Source organism: Salmo trutta, chromosome 31, assembly GCF_901001165.1.
Source record: "Salmo trutta chromosome 31, fSalTru1.1, whole genome shotgun sequence".
In the NCBI taxonomy this organism is placed as follows: domain Eukaryota; kingdom Metazoa; phylum Chordata; class Actinopteri; order Salmoniformes; family Salmonidae; genus Salmo; species Salmo trutta.
Genome location: NC_042987.1, coordinates 22,186,829 through 22,206,554, shown reverse-complemented (window position 1 = coordinate 22,206,554; position 19,726 = coordinate 22,186,829). Strand labels below are relative to the sequence as shown.

The window sequence follows — 19,726 nt, the reverse complement described above, 5'->3', positions numbered from 1 at the left end:
ATGTACATGCACATTTCCAGATACCTCATTTCTACCAGCATGTCACATGTGTAACCAGAGGAAAAAAAACTCTAGACCACCTTTACTCCACACACAGAGACGCGTACAAAGCTCTCCCTCGTACTCTATTTGGAAAATCTGACCATAATTCTATCCTCCTAATTTCTGCTTACAAGCAAAAACTAGAGCAGGAAGTACCTGTCACTCGCTCAATACTTAAGTGGTCAGATGACGCAGATGCTACGCTACAGAACTGTTTTGCTAGCACAGGTTGGAGTATGTTCTGGGATTCATTCAATGGCTTTGAGGAGGATACCACCTCAGTCACCGGCTTCATCAATAAGTGCATTGACGATGTCATCCCCACAGTGACCGTGCATACATATTCCAACCAGAAGCCATGGATTACAGGCAACATCCGCACCGAGCTAAAGGCTAGAGCTGCCGCTTTCAAAGAGCGGAACACTAATCCGGACGCTTATAAGAAATCCTGCTATGCTCTCAGACAAACCATCAAAGAGGCAAAGCATCAATACAGGACTAAGATTGAATCCTACTACACCGGCTCTGATGCTTGTCGGATGTGGCAGGGCTTGCAAATTATTACAGACTACAAAGGGAAACCCAGCCGCAACCTGCCCAGATCCTCAAAAAGTTCCACAGCTGCACCATTGAGCGCATTCTGACCGGTTGCATCACCGCCTGGTATGTCAACTGGTCGGCATCCGACCGTAAGGCGCTACAGAGGGTAGTGCTTATAGCCCAGTACATCACTGGGGCCAAGCTTCCTGCCATCCAGGATCTATATACTAGGTGGTGTCTGAGGAAGGCCCAAAAAATTGTCAAAGACTCCAGTCACCCAAGTCATAGACTGTTCTCTCTGCTACTGCACAGCGAGCGGTACCGAAGCGTCAAGTCTAGGTCCAAAAGGCTACTTAACAGCTTCTACCCCCAAGCCATAAGACTGCTGAACAATGAATCAAATGGCCACTCAGACTATTTGCATTGACCCCCCCCCACCCCACCCCTTTTGTTTTTATACTGCTGCTACTCGCTGTTTATTATCTATGCATAGTAATTTTACCCCTACCTACATGTACAGATTACCACGACTAACCTGTACTCCCGCACATTAACTCGGTACCAGTACCCCCTGTATATAGCCTCTTGTGAGGCGTCTGTTTCTCAAACTAGACTCTCTATTGTACTTGTCCTCTTGCTCAGTTGTGCACCGGGGTCTCCCACTCCTCTTTCTATTCTGGTTAGGACCAGTTTGCGCTGTTCTGTGAAGGGAGTAGTACATAGCGTTGTACCAGATCTTCAGTTTCTTGGAAATTTCTCGCATGGAATAGCCTTCATTTCTCAGAACAAGAATAGACTGATGAGTTTCAGAAGAAAGTCTTTGTTTCTGGCCATTTTGAGTCTGTAATCAAAGCCACAAATGCTGATGCTCCAGATACTCAACTAATCTAAAGAAGGCCAGTTTTATTGCTTCTTTAATCAACACAATAGTTTTCAGCTGTGCTAACATAATTGCAAAAGGGTTTTCTAATGATCAATTAGCCTTTTAAAATGATAAACTTGTGTTAGCTAACACAACGTGCCATTGGAACACAGGAGTGATGGTTGCTGATAATAGGCCTATGTACGCCTATGTAGATATTCCATTAAAACTCAGCTGTTTCCAGCTACAATAGTCATTTACAATATTAACAGTGTCTACACTGTATTTATGATCAATTTGTTATTTTATTAATAGACAAAAATGTGCTTTTCTTTCAAAAACAAGGACATTTCTAAGTGACCCCAAACTTTTGAACGGTAGTGTACATGCATGCACACACACACACACACACACACACACACACACACAAACAGAACGATTCTCTCTCCACACTGTTTGTGTGAAGGCTGCTGCTAAAGCAGATGGCCTCATTAGTGTTGTGCTTGTCGTCTTTAAACATGAAGCTGCCTGTCGCACACCAATCACCACTGGCCTGAGGCAGACTTCAGGGACCCGACATGCCACTGCTAACCTTCAGCACTGTACTGGAACATTACAGTGGGGCTCTGTAGAAGGGCTCTGTAGAAAGGCTCGTGTGTCCAAAATGGAACCGTATTCCTTATAGAGTGCACTACTTTTGACCAGGGCCCATAGGGGATTGAGTCTCTTTCTCCCTTTCCCAATATATTGTTAGCTTTAAGTCATGTGCGTAAATAATAGTGCTTCACATCCTGCGATTGTTTACAACTTCTTAAAAAAAGCTATCTGAGGTAGCTGTAGAAGCAATACATTGTTAATGTACTGTATTTTGTTGATACTGTTCCATTGTTACACTATGCACATGAAATGCATGAATACATGTCTTGTTCTAATTTTCAGTTGTCTTGAATGCAATATAGTAGAGTATCCATATTTGACAGGCTTGTTGTTTTGAAATGCCAGGATCTGTCGTGAAATTCAAAACTGACAACTGCCTCAATTCTTTGACAGTTCTTTTCTCTTGCAGGCTTCCTTATGCGGGGTACTTTGGCGGGGTTTCCGGACTGAGCAAAAAACAGTTTCTCAAGATCAATGGATTCCCCAACGAGTACTGGGGCTGGGGAGGAGAAGATGACGACATCTATAACAGGTAAGACTGCAGGGCAGAAAAATACATTTATAAAAACTCCCATCAATCCCAGCACCATACCAGAAAATGAATGCAGCCATTTTATTTGACATTTCAATTATACATGTAGCTGATTCAGTAGTTTGTATATTAGGCAGAAAAACTATACTACCAAGGTCATTGCGCCAGTATTAGTCATTGCTACAAAGTGCCTGTACTTTAGAAGCTTTGAATTATTTAATGCGGATAACATTTTAAAGGCACAGATTATATATTACAAGAGTGAAGTGGGCACAGCTACATGTCTTGTTAAACGCAAAATGTATGCTTGGCCTGTCATTTGACTTTATCATTGAAGTAGATTTTTTTCTTGAATTTCAAGACAGAAAGTCATTGTTCATCCCGACCACGTTATCTCTCAGTGCTGCTTGCAGACGGTCCTGATTTCAAAGTATACGTTTTTGTCAAACGATAGAGCAGCAGTTTCTCATTTTACTGGCACTTGTTTTAGAGGAGAATAGATCGCTCTTTCATTTTATCTATCATCTTCCCTCTAGCTCGCGAGATATGTGACTTCCACCATTCCATCTATGAACCCAACTCTGTTCCCAAAGTGATAACACAAAACACAAAATAGGTAAATAGAGTGTTTGGAATTGGCCCCTTTCCGTGGGACGGTATACGGTGATTACTGCATCACAGATAGAGGCTGGCAGGATGTGCATTATGCGATAAAAGGAATCTTTCTTTGTGTGTGTCTGCCCCAAGCCCTCGCATCTGAAGAGAAGACATGATTGGAGGGAGGATGTTGGGGGAGTAAAAACTTTCATAGCTTGATGGTAGCTGCAGTAGAGTTGATCCATTAAGATTTCCCCAGAGATGCTTCCTTCAACAGACCAATTTCTTCCAGTAGATGATGTGAAATGCGCTGGGATATTATCCTACCCCATGCTGCACCCAATACATGAGTGTGAAAGGCTAAAGTCAACGTTGTAGACACCAAAATAAGCATATAAAAAGAGCATGAAGGTTGTCTTTCATTGAAATCCAGAACCTTTTCAAGGCGCACTTGTTTTAAAGCCGTTTTATATAAAGCAATTTGAAATGCCCCTGAATATACACTGGATCTCATGGCCAGGCAGGTACTGATGGTGATACCTGGTGTTAGGCTAGCATGCAGCAGTGAGTAGACTCCGGCTGCGGCCCAAATGGCAACCTATTTCCTATACACGTCGTGCATTACTTTTGACCAGGGCACATAGGGCTCTGGTCAAAAGTAGTGCACTATATAGGGAATAGGGTGCCATTTGGGATGCAGCCTCGAACTGGTCTGTGACTGGGGTGGTGGTGAAGGTCTCTTCCCCAGGCACCCAGGGAGATGGTGATGTGTGAGTGATGGGGTCTGTTGCTAGTGTCTCTCTTGCTCTTGTTCCGCTGGCTCCTTCCCCTGGGTTCGCTGCAACAATACACGGCATCTTCGCCCAAATTGTGGCCTGCCAACACAATCACAGCACGTGGGAGTCCATGTCCCTGTTCAGTGCCCATGCCCACAGTCTCTGTTGATCGGAGGTCCATGGGTGCCGGAGTGAAGGGATGTCAGTGACAGCACTCTTCCCTCTAACACTAGAAGCACTGAGGCAGTCATTTTGATTGCATATGAATTTAAAATGGGAAAATCATGCCCCCCTCCACCCTTGTCTTTTCCTTAATAAGTCTATTTAACACACGTATGTTGTCAGAATTTTGATATTCCGGACAGAATTTGTATTAAAAGCAGTTTTTAGAGGATGTGTCCCCCCCTGCCCCTCATTCACCGGCAGTTAGCTGATGGCCCATCAAAACTACATCTTAACCATATTGAAACTAATTTCGCACATACAGTATAACAATAGAATTAGCCTAAAGACAAGATGGAATTGACAGTAGTCTGATGGGTGACAATATCATCAATTGTCAAATTGAAGAGATGGTCCAGTGCAGCTTGGAATTGCACAGAGGCAGGGAAACGGAGTGCCAAAAAGTGACAATTTAAAATCCTCCTACAGTCACAAGCAGGTAAGACATTTTATTTCTATATAGAGAAAGTGAGAAACAAGGTTATTATAGTAAACTGAAACTAAAACAGAAACTAATTATAAAAAATGTATTTAGTCAAATAAAATAATTAAAAAAACAGTTTGAAAAACTAAAACTATACTGAAACTATTATCTTTGACTCCAAACCAAACTAAAATTCAATAAAACCATCATGAATTATGTTCAGTTGTAGTTTTTAGATTTTTAACTTTGGCCAAAAATGTAATGGGATTTTAAAGCTTTTGGGGGGTTTTCAAGCTACTGAATCTGGTGGGTAAATAATGCCAGGAGATGGCGATGTTACAAATAGGGCTAGTTTATGCGTCACTATTAGTTTCTCGAGACAGACAGTTTGCTTGCCTAGCTTACGATGCTCCAAGGTATGGAATATATGTGTCTACATTACTATCACTAGCTAACAGGTGAAGTATCGGCTAGGTAGCTAACTTGAATCTTCTTACATGTCCTACTGAGGTGAAAAAGCATTGGAGAGGTGTAAACATGGGCGAGATAGTGTTTCCTTCCATCATATTTATTGCACCAGTCAGCGCTATTCCTTTTAAAAACAAGCCACATTGAGAATGAGTTTGTAATTGAAAGGGCCAATCAACAATTGAAACAATAACAAAGTGTAATCCCCGCCACTGTTTCTGTAAAAGCTGAGGGATGGGGCTGGAAAAATGTGGTGTCTCTCTTGTTGTGATGTGTGTTTTTTCATATCTTTGTTTTTATTTTTTTATTTTTAAACCCAGGCCCCATACCTGCAGGAGGCCTTTTGGTAGGCCATCATTGTAAATAAGAATTTGTTGTTAACTGACTTGCCTAGTTAAATAAAGGTTAAATAACATTTTTAAAAATATGTAACCACTCTAATAAATCATAGACAGAAGTATTGTTGCAAGGACTAACCATCTACGATATAAAAAAAATATTTAACCATGGGCTGTATTCAATCCATATCGCGGAAGTTCAGCGTCGCAGCATGATTGAAATTTAAAGGCAATGTTCGTAGACTGAATTCACGGTAAACGCTGCATATGTCGGCTCAATCGGAAATTACATTTCTATCGTGCCATCTGTAATGCTTCAGCAATACAGATTGAGTAGAGCCCCATGTTTTGACGCTTTACAGTGTCCGTTTACTTTTTTTTTTTACAAACATTGGAGTAAAACAAGCTTATATTTTGGGTTCTGATGGGGAACGACACATGAACTACGCTCATGAAATAATTTATAAGTTCTATTCTTCAAGAATCAATGGGTACATATCATTCATTTATACGTCCAAAAATGGATATAGCAACTGCTGATTGCCACTTTAAACCTAACTTAACCTATGACCTGACCCATCACCTTATTATTACTGTTGCAAGAATTGACATAACAAACACACCGACAACTATGCAACACAAACTGCTTCTAGCTTGGCCCACTCATGATTTCTGTCGCTAAGACTAAAACTGAAACGAATTATAAATATTTTTTATACAACTGAATCTAAATAAAAGCTACCAAATCAAGTCTGAAAACTAATTGAAACTAAACTAAATTCCAAATAAAAATCGAATAGAAATAAAAATGAGTATAAAAAAATAAAACTATAATGACCTTGGAGAGAAAGATCAGATTCCGAGGTTTCCAAAACACTTACCTTTGCCAAATATAAAATTGAAGAGATGAGTTCTATTTAAAAATGTAACTTTTTCCAAGAATAACAGCTGTTCGATGCACTCCACACGTGAGCATGTGGCAGCATATAGCCCAGGCTACTAATCAAAGACTAATAACATAATACAACTTAAAATATGCTATTGTGTTCTTTTGAAATACATTTTCTTAGTTCCATAATGTTTCTTAAGACCTGCCAAAATTATAATATTTTCTTTGATGGATTTAACACTTGAATTGTGGTTATGTCTTAGTCAAATATTATATCTGTTTGGGCTTCTTGCGGTCAATTTGCAGTGTAGAAATTATTTGTGATTATGTTCCAGGCCCCCCGACCATCCGCTCAAGAAAAAAATCGTCCCGCCGCTGAATCTAGTTAATGATCCATGACCTACAATAACATAAACTAATGAAAATGCTGTTGTGTTCTTTTAAATCTGTTTTATTTCTTCATATTCTAATGTTCACCAGGACCTTCATAAATTATTTTTCTGATAACATACATGTATTTATTAGACTGTTAGAATGTTGCAGTCAAAATGACTGGTCATTGGCTCAGAACGGGATGGCTCGAGGCCAGGCTTTTCTAGTGTTAAAATCACATCCTCTATGTAGGCTAACCTATGACTTGTAGAGAGAGAAAGAGCGAGAGAGTGTTTCCTTTAATGACTGTACGATTCAGTGGGTTCAGCAGGCCTAGCACTGGCAGACTGGCCACACAATCCCAGATGGTAATAATAGCTGATGCCTCACACACATTGTGATGTAACACAACAGATCTTCCAGCAATGAGAGGGAGGCTTACTGGGATTAGAGTGATTAAGGGGAGTAGTGTGTTGACACACTGTAGTTCAGAAGAGGACAGTCACCAAGAATCTCTCCTTAGAGCAGTAAGGACTGGAGACTAAACTGGATTTTTTTTCTTCATGAATCATGATGCACTCTGCTCTAGAATATGTTAAGAGTTCAAAGTGTATTTTGTGATATTTGCATTTGATGTTTTTTTAACATCATATCTTGGTTAGTTGCATAGGCTATACTGTAACTGCAGTGGTAGTATAGCACTATTAGTGGTGAGGTGCGATAGTGCACACACAAGGTTGTGTGAACTGCATAATTGGTTTAAGGTTGCAAGCAGGACAACAAAATAGTGTGGGGAGTTCCTCATTTATTGTAGTGGTTTTGGTTCTGTGCCATGCTGTCAGAACCTGCTGGGAAAAATCCCTTATGATTTGCTTGGAGGGAATAACTCATGTTACAGACAGTGCCAACTTCTCCAACAACGATGACCCCTTTTTAACAATCGTACCTCTTCATAAATATGTCTGGGTTGATTTACCCCCCACCCAAATAAACAGTTAAAGAGGGAAAAAGTGGTGATTTTCAAGCCTTTTTTGATGGGCTACCTTGAACTTTGTTGAAAGTCCTCACTATACAGTTTCATTGAGTGAAGGACGGAAGGGTAGACGGAAATAGCTGGAGGTGATGTTGGCAGTAGTGGAGAAACAGATAGATGACACTGTTTTCCCTGCTTCACCCTGAGACCAGCAACCGGAATGGAAGGAAACTTAAAAAGCTCTGTCTTTGTCACCCCTCCTGGGCATGTACCTACAACTGAAGAGTAGCAGATCCATCCAGTGTCTTGGATGGGCAAATTCTTGACTGTCAGCATCTGTGCAGAGAAACACAAGGCCCTGGAGGGACAGTTAGTTCCCTCATATTTACTTCTAAAACTAAGCTAGGTGACTGACTGTCTCTGGTGACAGACAGACAGGCTCTCCCTGACCTAAATATACACCTAGCTGATACTGATGCCAACAGACAGATAGAGGAGAGACAATTTCAAGGAAGATTACTCAAGAAATATACAATCCCAAGTCATAGCCTATTTCAAATTGTGATATTTTCTATTTTAAACATGGGCAGACTATCAAGTCTACATTTGGTCTGTCTGTAATAGAGGGAGGGAGATAGAGGAGAAAAATGCCAGCCCTGGCAGGACTCTCATTTCTCTATTGCCCTCGTGTGGCTATTTCTAATTAGAGGAAGACAGGAGGGAGTGGACAGAGAGTTGGCAGGCAGCAGAGAGATAGAACCACCGCAGTCAGCAAGACCATCACAGACAGTGCAAACACACTCTCAATCCAACATGAGCGATTTCAGCTTCGCTCCTCTCATCTCCTCGTCTCTCCCCACTGGCTTTTTTCTCAGCAGCACCCCTCTCATTTCGGCTCTGACAGAGTGAAATGAGGGGATGCCGCAGATTCCAATTCCCCTCGACTCCAAGAGTCTAATGCAATTAAGAAAGACTGTTGAGAAAATGAAAAAAAGATTGAGACATTCTTAATCCAATCAAAAGGGCACGCGAGGCCAAATTAGCTGTCCAGACAGTTATATCAATACTACCACTGGGCCTCAGGAAAACAATGATTTCTTGTTAATTGTTTGTTGTAATATTTAACAGCTACATAGAGAGTGAATGATATCAGTGGCAATGTGAGAATAGTAAGGAAGTCAACGAAGGGACAAGCATTGCAGTGTATGTATTGTATGCACTGCAAGAGAGCAACCATTTTGCACCAGTGGAGGCTGCTGAGGGGAGGACTGCTTATAATAATGGGCGGAAGGGAGTGAAGGGAATAGTATCAAACACATGGTTTTCATGTTTTCAATACCATTCGATTCGCTCTATTCCTTCCGTTACACTCCATTCCAGCCATTATGAGCTGTCCTCCCCTCAGCAGCCTCCACTGTCAACCATACACAAAACTGACAATGTAATCATACTTCTGTTTCTCCTCCTTTCTCTGAGCCTGCATACTACTTTGTTACCAAGGGCAATGTAAATCTAGGACAACAGATATCTTACTCTTCAACAACGATAATCTTATCTCATTGTGCCTAAGAGGAATGAACAACACATCTGAAAATAATCTTCAGAGTTTTGTTGTGCAAGGTCAAAGACTGGATTTTTTCCCTCTCTATTTTCTTCCAGAAATGCTTTTGATTATATTATTATATTATATCGCTCAATACTCTCTCTTCATCATTCCCCCCTCTGATTGGTTTCAAAAGGTTTGATGGAGTTCAAGGAATCTGGTTCGGAATGAAAGCGCCCACAGATCCTTGGCACACAACGCTGTTCAATTCGATTGAGCCAATTTTGTGTGCTCGCTGGGCTGAGACAGCAGGATGTAAAAACATGGAGGAAAGAAGTCAGGCTAATGGATGGAAGGGCGCAGCAGCACCACGTGGAGTCCCATGGCGTATGACCAAACAGAATGATGACAAAGAAACCTGTCAGACACCCATGTTGTCTCATACAGTACATCTCAGGTCACGGACACTACATCCTACAATACATTCACATCCTACAATACATTCACATCCTACAATACATTCACATCCTATAATCAATCAAGGTTTCTGGTGAAGGATGTTCCCAGAACGTGTTAGAAATCTTTCTCCTCAACTTGTCCTAAAGTAAAGAAATGGTGAAAAAGGACGTATGCTTAACCTCCTGCTGATGTCTGTACATTTCTTTTTGTTAGAAAAAATCGTGTGAAATAAATGATTTTGAAAGTACATCCAGACACTTGTCTTAATTGAACTCTAGGGTAGTCCTTCGGGCCCAATATCTTCAGCTTATAGTACAAACTAAGTACCATAGTATTGATTAACTCACACATGGATTACCCAGGCGAGGCTAACCATTGATTGGGATATAGAGCTGAGACTGAGCTCTGTGCCCATCCCTCTACCTGCCCTCTTATATCCTTGAAATCACTGCAGTCGGTTGGAGCTTTTTCCACCTGATACCTTGAAACCTCGGTTAACACTACAGAATGCCTTAAAGCCAAAGAAGTCACTGAATAGTTCAGTTTCCAGCTAGTATGTAACTGGCCTGAAGTGGATGATAATCATGTAGGTGTACAGTACTTGACACAGACCCAGTTGGCCATTTAGTTCTAGTAGCTTCTGCCAAGCTCTAAATGAGCGAGGTAAAGTGTACATACCTATTCTGGTTACATATAGTAGGTTGCATCCGAAATGTCACTCTATTCCCTACAGAGTGCACTACTTTTGACCAGAGCAATGTGAGTCCTGGTCAAAATTTGTGCACTATATTTGGAATAGGGTGCCATTTGGGATGCGGCCTGTTTTTTTTCTATATTTCCCTCAATTAATCCTTAGTGATGTTGTTTCTGGGTCAGGAATACACAAGGAGATTATTTCAAATCAACTCTCTGCATTATGCATTACCAGGCCTCCTCACTGGTTGTAATGGAAGAAAAGGCAGGCAGGCAGGCAGGCAGGCAGGCAGGCACTGTTTATGTTATTGATCTCCATCATGTACTAGGAAGGTCCAGAGAGAGAAGCAGCAGCTAGCCTATCGCTTAAGCTGGAGCAACGTGATGCTCACATGACCGATTGTTGTCTCCAGGGGCTCCACACAGATAAAGAGCCAAATGGGGAGATTATAATGACCCGATTGTTCAAGCAGTCAAGCAGCTGGAAGCAGCATTTTACTCAAACAAATGCCTTTGTTTTCCAAGACGGTTAGCAAGGCTGCTTTGGCTGGTCCTTTCAGGAACGCTAAGAGACACTTCATGGGAAGAGTCTGAGTTTTCTTCAATATGTTCTACTGAATTTGTATTCATAAATGTTTTTTTGACTCGCTTGGCATTTTCTTCTCATATGTTCTAATGAGGCTTTGATGGCAGGATGCAGAAGCAATGTGTTTTGCTGGTTGTTTGTCAGTCAGTAAGAGCGAGGCCCACAGATACAAACTGTAATATCAAGGTTGGCTGCACCAATAACACAGGAGATCCAGCATGAATCAGAGCATTACAGAGAGAAATAAAAACCATTTCATCCCATCTTGGGAACCAAACATTGTAAACATCCAAACACACACAAGGTTCCATATCACTGCGTAAAGGAATATACAGTAATTTCTTGTTTTCCTCCCTCTAATTTTAGGATTTAGTTTGTACTGGTTGTCTACAGTCAGTGCCTTGCTTTAACCCATTTTTGTCGCATTACAGCTAAAGCTTAACTTGAGATTGCTATGACAGTGTCTGGTCATGGCTGGCATTGCTACAGCGGTTTTGGAGCAGTTATGACTTATATTTCTATGGCTGTAAGTGTGATTATGGTTGCTTCCCAAATGGAAACCTATTTCCTATGTAGTGCACTGCTTTTGACCAGTGTCAATAGGGCTCTGGTCAAAAGTAGTGCACTATGTAGGGGATATGGTGCCGTTTGGGATGCAAACTCTGATCCTTTCCAAACCATGACTCTGTTGTAGGATCACCCTCAACGGGATGAAGGTGGTTCGACCGGACGTCCGGATCGGCCGCTACAGGATGATCAAACACGAAAGAGACAAGCACAATGAACCCAACCCACAAAGGTTTGTATTTGATTTCTATATTTTCCTTTCTAGACACAAGCCTGGTCCCAGATCTGTTTGTGCTGTCTTGCCAACAATGACATAGGAGTTGTCAAGACAGCATAAAACAGATCTGGGATCAGACTTTTCCTAGGGATCTTTTTCCCGAAGGTACAGAAAGTACAGGTACTGTAGCTATTGTTTGCTTAGTTACCAAAGTTGTCTTTTTGATAAAGGTTGTCTCACACTCAACACATTATAATACCAGCTCGTGGTTATAAGGCTGCTATAAGATGAATCCCCCATGTCATATCCCATAGATATGGCTGGAAAATAACAACTCACAACACACATCATAGAAATGGATTATCATTTTTTATTCACTGCTAAGAGGGCTCTTTCATACATGAATAGACAACCCATCAATGACTCTAAAAAGAGCAGATCGATAACTGCATGGCTATATGCAGCGCTGTTAGTTGTGATTGTTGCCAAACCCCAGAACCCTACAGAGCTGAGCTGCAATTTGCAAAACATTATTATTGCATAGCATGAGTGCACGCACTTATAGAAGTTACAGATTTTTATTGATCACATCCAGCCCCGTTGCTGGCTCTTACCATGCTCTGAAGGCTAAATAACCACGGGGAGGCCATTTAATCCTCGGCCTGATCTTACTTCTATTAGTTTTCCATGAACTCCCACTCCCTATGATTTCCAGTGTGTGAAAATAACAGCCACAGAAGACAACACTCATTTTGATGAGTGCCTCAGACAATACTAATAATGAACCAATGAAGAGCCCTTGCATAGCTAGCACGAGAGCCTAATAAACACATTTCCATGGGAGAATGTAAATGAATTAGTTGTTGTTGCTGCGCCTAATGAATTGAAACATGTTGATGTAAGAAGGTTTGCAGTGCTGACAGAGCCAGGGAAGCTTGCTGTTGTCTGTTTGGCTTGTGGCTGTGTGGCAGGTGGATGGGTTGATAGACACTGATCTAAGTACTTACCATGCAATCTCAATCAACATGAATCCGAATGGCACCCTATTCCCTTTATAGTGCACCACCACATGGCCTGGTCTAAAATAGTTCACTATAGGGAATAGGGTGCCTTGAACCTAATATGTACCATCACTTATAACATATTTCTAAGATATGTAGCTTTCCTTCATGAACATACTGTGATGCATGTACCGTCTTGGGTCATTTAGTATAGGACATGCTATCAGAAATGAATTACAAGGCTCGTTTTTGTAGAAATGAAAGTGTGTCATGTCACCTAGGCTACTCTAATATGGGTCAGAGTTATTACTTGCTGAATTGACACCAGTTGAGTTCTATAGACAACAAGAGCAGGGTCGACATCCGGTCCCATTGGCTTTATGACAACCAATACATCAGAGACTAGTTTTAAGGAATCTGTCACTGACTCGTTGTGTGATGGAAGTAGATACAGTAGAGAGAGAGAAAGAGACTGACCTTCATCCTTTGACTGACATTTCCAGCACTTCATTCTCCAGCCTGACTTGATTCTGATCCATGAGCCTCGGCTTTCGCGAAATGGACATGGACACAATTTATTTTGGGCCAATAAATAATTAATAAATGCCTTGAAGAGGAAAGATAGACAGAGAAACCCCTATTAGGGAAACCTCCCTAAAAAATGTTTTTTGTTCCTCAGGGATTATTTGAAGTGTTTTGATTCGTAAAATAATACATTTGGGTTTTAAAATAGAGGGAAGTAGAAAGGCCTTGAAGGGTCTGGGCTTTTATAGCCAAACCTTTTAGAGAGAGAGTGCTTCTCAAAATTCTAACAGCATATTGGGAAAGGGAAAGGGGAATGTGTCTTCCACATCTGAATCAGAGAGTTGCAGGGGGCTGCCTTAATTGACGTCCATGTTATCGGCACCCGGGGAGCAGGTGTTGTTGGTTGGTTAACTGCCTCGCTCAAGGGCAGAGCGGCATATTTTATGGTTAGGGCCTTTAGCCCGGTTCACTGGAGTTAAGTTATTAAGGTCGCTGATGTTTTAAAGGTCCAATGCAGACTTTGTTATCTCAATATCAAAGAATTTCTGGGTAACAATGAAATACCTTACTGGGATTGTTTTCAATTAAAATGGTCAAAAAGAAACAAAAATAGCATCTTAGCAAAATGCAATTTCTCAAAGAAGACTTGGACAGTCTGGGAGTGGTCAGAGAGAGGGGCCTAATTGGAGTGGGAGGGATGTGTAAACAGAAAACTAGCTGTTATTGGCATAGAGGAGGGCAAACTCTCTTCGTTATTGGTCTATTAACTTAAACCCCACCCAGCCAAACAAGCTGACATTTCAGGCTGTCTTTTCAAACAGCTCTTACACTAAAAGTTCATGATCATAATTTTCACAATTTCACATTATCATTCCAACCTCATAGTGTGGCAATATACAGGTAACTGCCTAAATAAAGGAAACCCCAACATAAAGTGTCTTAATATGGCGTTTGGCCACCACGAGCCAGAACAGCTTCAATGCACCTTGGCATAGATTCTACTAGTGTCTTGAACTCTATTGGAGGGATGTGAAACCATTCTTCCACAAAGAAAATCACGTTTTGACTGCACTGCCCCTTTAATTAAAAGCTCCTAATATGTCCATATACTCATGATGTGTGTAGTACTTCGAGAAAGGCTGCACAAGAAGAGCATTAAGTGTCATATCACTGTCCTAAAAACCTGGATTAGCCTATTTCCTGAAAAAAAACTAATTATTCTATCCTTGCACTCTAGTTATTATGTTGTATCTGTCCTCGCAGGAAAACGCATTATGCCTCCAAAAATGTTTCTTAGGTCAACAAATTAGCCTAGTTTACCATAATTATGCAGCTTCCGTTGCAAACCCAGTCTTACCCACCAGACATTCCAGAGCATTCTTCAGCGTATCCAGGAGAGAGTGGTTCTAATCTCCTACCACGACCAGTGTTCACTGTTTACCAAAGCGCATGTTTTTGATGATTAATGTTGACCACCTCTACGGCTCTGTTACTGCCACCCATTCGGCTCTGTTTGGTCAGTAGGAAGTAGGAGATGTGGTTTAGGCATAATAATGAGACATAAGGCTTGCCAAAAGAAGAAAGACTACCATTCATCATTATTCCAAAAGATTAGTTGGCACTGCCTTACACCGTAGACTCATGCATATTAACTCAATGAATACAAGGCTTCCTCCTTCCACAGAGTACCATCGTCATCAAACATGCATTATAAATCATCATCTCATGCTAAAATAGTGGTTCTATGGCTTTTTTTGGCTGATGTCTTGCCGATATAAGTTGATACCAAAACATGAATAAGGGAAGCTTACTCTGAAAGTTGCGTGCTATTACAGTCCATATTTATGTAATATGTGAGAATATCTCCGATCTCATTGTGAGATCATTGAGAGACTATGATAAACTATAGTAGTAGAGCACATTCAGGCTATTGCCTTTAATCCTCTCTCCTCTTGATAGATTTATAGATAAATCTCTCTCTCCCTCCCCCTCTCATTCTCCCTTCCTCTCACTCTCTCTGTCTCTCGCTACCCCCTCCTTTCTCTCTTAGTCTAAAAGTAATTTAGCTTTAATTTAGATTCCTGACAAGATCTGCGTGTAGAGAAATCTCTGTTTAGCTGTAAGTGACAAGGTGCTGCTGCGGGGTTCTTCTTAGGTTGACTTGGATCGTGTCGTAGTGGGTTTATGTCCAAGCACATAAAAATACATCTTGTTTGATCCATTCACTGCTCTTTGAAGATTGGATATGCACTGTTGGCTACTGAAGCTGTTTATGTACTCTGAATCCCTGCCTCTTCTCAAACAGTAAAAGGAAATCTGAGAAAACCATGGGGTATTGTAGCCTTGGCATTGGACAATGGATGACTGTTACAGATGGATGATTCCTGTATTTGTCCTCTGAGTTCCAGTACATGCTCATAGCACCACCTGTTGGCCAATATGGGATTAACAAGAAACATGCAAAATCAAAACGTTAGCCATGATGATTGGGATAAAAAAAGTAAAATATGCAATAATATTTCACTGTTTGCTACAATGAAAACATTTCCCACTAATAATAATGATTTTTTGCCTCTTATCCAGATTCAACAAGATCCAGAACACCAAGAACACTATGAAGAGAGACGGGATCAGCACGTTAACGTACCGCGTGCTCCAGTTTAAGAAGTACCCTCTCTACACCAACATCTCTGTGGAGATCGGCAAGCCCCCGCCCCGGCCTTTCAGGGGCTAGACAGATAGAGAGCCCCGGCCTGGACATGGAGAGGGAAGGATGGAGGAGGAGGAAGGGAGAAGGGGGAGAGAACTTTAATGCACAGCAGAGAGCCTTCATCTCCTCCTCTACCTCCCTCAGCCTGACTCAGATACCCCCCACCGACCTGCGCTAGGAGTCTGCCCTGGCCTCTCACAGCCCAGTCTGTGTGGGGATACTGGTACACACTCGTTGCCCTCCCACCCTGCCAACGGCTCGACGGTTACGGCAGGCATACAACATGGCTGGGACCCTGACTGACTGACTAGCTCTCAGGAATAGATGAGGATATATCAGATTAGATTCAGATTCATTCCCCTATCGACAGTGCTGTTCTGGAAATGCACACACTGTACATGAAACACACAGCAATAAGTCCAGTGCTACTGGTGTCTTGGTCCTGATAACACAAAGCAACGGGGGTTCAAGAGGAGTCATATTATATTGGGTTGTTGATATGCTGGGGGTTGGGTTTGGGATTCAGAGTTACATGAGCAGAACCAAGAAGTACTGCCCTGATCTCTCTGTGAGAATCTGTCAATCAGAACACTATATCGGCGCAAAATGAATGTGTACTGTCCTGTGTCTGCATCCATTGCAGGCTTTCCCCATTTCCCATGTCTCTGACGTTGACAAACGGTGCTGGAGGAGAGCGACAATGTGCACCAACACTTTTTATTAAGACAAAGAGGTGTGACTTTCTGTGGAGAGAATCAAGGTTGAGTGAATAAAGACCTCCTGGTAGTGGATGGATATGGCTATTCAAGGAACTCGTTTTGACCTGTTTGCGGAGGACAAAGGTCCAGCAAATGGTAGAGAAGATGGACTTCTGGCATGGTTCTGACAGGTTATTATTAGAGACTATTTTGTTGACGTGTTCTCACGCACAGAGAAGGTTACATTAGATACTGATGAAAGTGTAAACGTTTGCTGTATGACAATGTGTCCCAGACAGTTTTAGAAGAGGATCATCTATTGCTCAAATACAAGACTCTTTGCTCCACTTTTTTCTTTAATTTCTATTTCAAAATGCCATCCACGTTTTTGGAAAAGAAAATGATAAGGCATTGATAACCTAGTGGTTTAAATTGTGAATACTGTTGATAAGGACTGTGTAGTATGGTGAATATTTGCATTGTAGCATTAATTTCATCCATTCAAAGTCAGAAGCACTGAAGTGATAAGGACAGAGCTGAAGTTGGTTATTTATTGAGTCCCCTCGAATAAATGGAAAACCAGCCCACATATAGAAAGAAAATATTAAATATAATTTCACTATTAACACCACCAGTATATAAAAGCCTTTTAACGTCAGTAAGCTTTTCCTTTGTGTACTGCCTAAACACCAAACTGATGCCTTCAGAATTGTTATGAGGAGCAATGATAAGGAATGCTGCATTCTGTTGTGTGAAGTGATGTGGAAATCTCTCTTTTGTACGATCAATGGTTTTCTTGGCCTGGCTTGAGACAGTGAGTATTTAGAGATGCCCCAACCAACCCGTTTCCCCTCTGTTTATTTTAAAGAGCCTTTTCAAGTGCATTGAGTGCATTTCCCTTCTTTTTTTTTTTTTACAACACCCTCCATTGCCTTTTATTTCACTCCCTGGCTCTACCATCCCTCTCTCCATGTGCCGTGTGTGTCTGTGTGAACACCACAGTGTGTTTCTGTATTTGACCGTCTGATGAATACACAGACAGCTGTGCCTGAAGCACACTGCTCCTCTATAGAAATATCAGGAGGACTTCAAAAATCCTCTCTCTTCTCTATCTCTCATTCTGCTGCCTTTTCATTTTTGAGTGCACTACTACTGGTGTGAGAGCACCTCTTAAAGAGAATACTCTACTCCTCATTCTACACTGGAGACCAATGTACTTTTACGCTACTGTATTCTGGATGTCATTACTTCTGTCAAATGAGTGGATGCTGTGCATGTACTGCTTTCTGATGGCTGTGGACCATAGGAGTTTGACATATTACTGCCTATGGTCCCAGTATAGTATGATTCATCATCCTGCCAAGCTTCTGCTTTTATGTTCCATGTTGAGGGAATAATTTTCCTAAAGGCTAAATATACTACTTGGAACTGTGGGAAGAAGCTTTTATATATAGCTAGCATCATTACCTAAAATCTGCTTAGCAGAATGAGCTTACTACTGATGCAGTGGCACACAACCCTGAAAATATTTGGTAATGAAGTTTTAGTCAATGGTTTCATTAAATGAAATGCTTTGATTAAAAACAATGTTTTTGCCTGTGATTGTCAAATAGGCTGGTTCGGTCTACAGACTGGGCTTTTTATCAGAACTTCAGTCAAAGATCTTACTGTACAATTGGTGGATATTTGGTTCACTACAGTAGACTACAGGATGTGATTTCTGTACATATCAGACTTGTATCAGACATCAAGAGCTAGTTATCATGTATTACAGGTGCATGAACAGGCATTACCATATCATTTGTGTTGTGAACAGAGAAAACGTCCAATAGAACTCAGTCTGTTCTGTTAACTTGATATCTATATGGAGATCATGCCCAAGTAGGCTAGTACAGGAATAATCCATCCTATTGGTACTATTATATCCATTTAGTCATAAATCATATTGGTATATCCATCATATTATCTTGTTTGGCCTATTGGCTGTATTCGGCCCCACTACCCCACTTATAGTGACTGTATAATACAGATTTGATATGATGGTATTGACAGGGGGACCTTTCAGCACAAGCTTAGAGACATCCTGCCCAGGACTGTGTCTCTCCCACACAACTTGCCAGCTATAAACCAGTGATAAAGCACCGCTCCCCGTTTGCGTCCCAAATAGCACCCTATTCCCTACCTAGTGCACTACTTTTGACCAGGGCCCATATAGGAAAGTGGGTGCCATATGGGATGCATCCCTCTGCACTCTCCCTCCCCCGCAGTCAACTATTATTGTGTTCAGTTTTGTCCTGGAAATTGATAATTGCATGGCATCAGCTTTCTTCATTGACCATGTGTTTGATGCAGACAGGTGGCGTACTAAGGAACTGTCCACCCTTTGGAGTGTGTCTGAAGTTCTCTTTATCTATCTGTTGGCAGACACTGTATGGCTTCCCCCTTCTACTTATACGTTTCAACCTAATGCCCATTGAGCAATATTTTCCCTCACTGTCAGAGCAGTCATTTCAAGGAAGCGGTGGGTAACTGAAAGAGAAACAGGATAGGATGAGGGCATTGGAGAACATCACCTACTGACTGCCTCGGGCCTTCAAGCTGGAGTGCATTTTTAGAGATGTACTGTATCTAGGTTTTGTACATTGAATGTTGAAAATGTTATATCTTATATAGAATGCATAATGTTATATAAAACCAACTTTTTCTATACAATCAATAAATCTGATGGTAAATGAGAGAGACTCACGTGATTGGTTTGTTTTTCCTTGCCCGATGAGAAAATATGTTTCACCTGAGTTGTCAATTGTGTCCTAAATGGCACCCTACTCCCTTTATAGTGCACAAATTTTCAACAGGGCCCCTAGGGCTCTGGTTAAGAGTAGTGCACTATGTAGGGAATAGGGTACCATTGGGATGTACCATCCTGATGAGGGGGCTGATACTTTTTTTTCTTCCCTAAATTGTGTTTCTTCCCTAAATGCCAGTTGCCATGGCATTCAAAGAAACCTGTAATACATATCTCTGTCTATGAGGCC

General features: G+C 41.4%; 1 protein-coding gene across 1 annotated transcript in view; it reads left to right on the top strand.

The window, feature by feature from the left end:
• The window catches only part of LOC115169761 (beta-1,4-galactosyltransferase 2), a 145,670-nt gene extending 126,240 nt beyond the window's left edge, over positions 1 to 19,430 (top strand). The window contains exons 5-7 of the mRNA XM_029725686.1: positions 2,511 to 2,633; positions 11,668 to 11,772; positions 15,867 to 19,430. Coding sequence (XP_029581546.1) covers positions 2,511 to 2,633; positions 11,668 to 11,772; positions 15,867 to 16,017 — 379 coding nt within the window. The 3' untranslated portion in view covers positions 16,018 to 19,430. The remainder of the gene's footprint in view (positions 1 to 2,510; positions 2,634 to 11,667; positions 11,773 to 15,866) is intronic.
• The last annotated feature ends 296 nt before the right edge of the window (positions 19,431 to 19,726 follow it).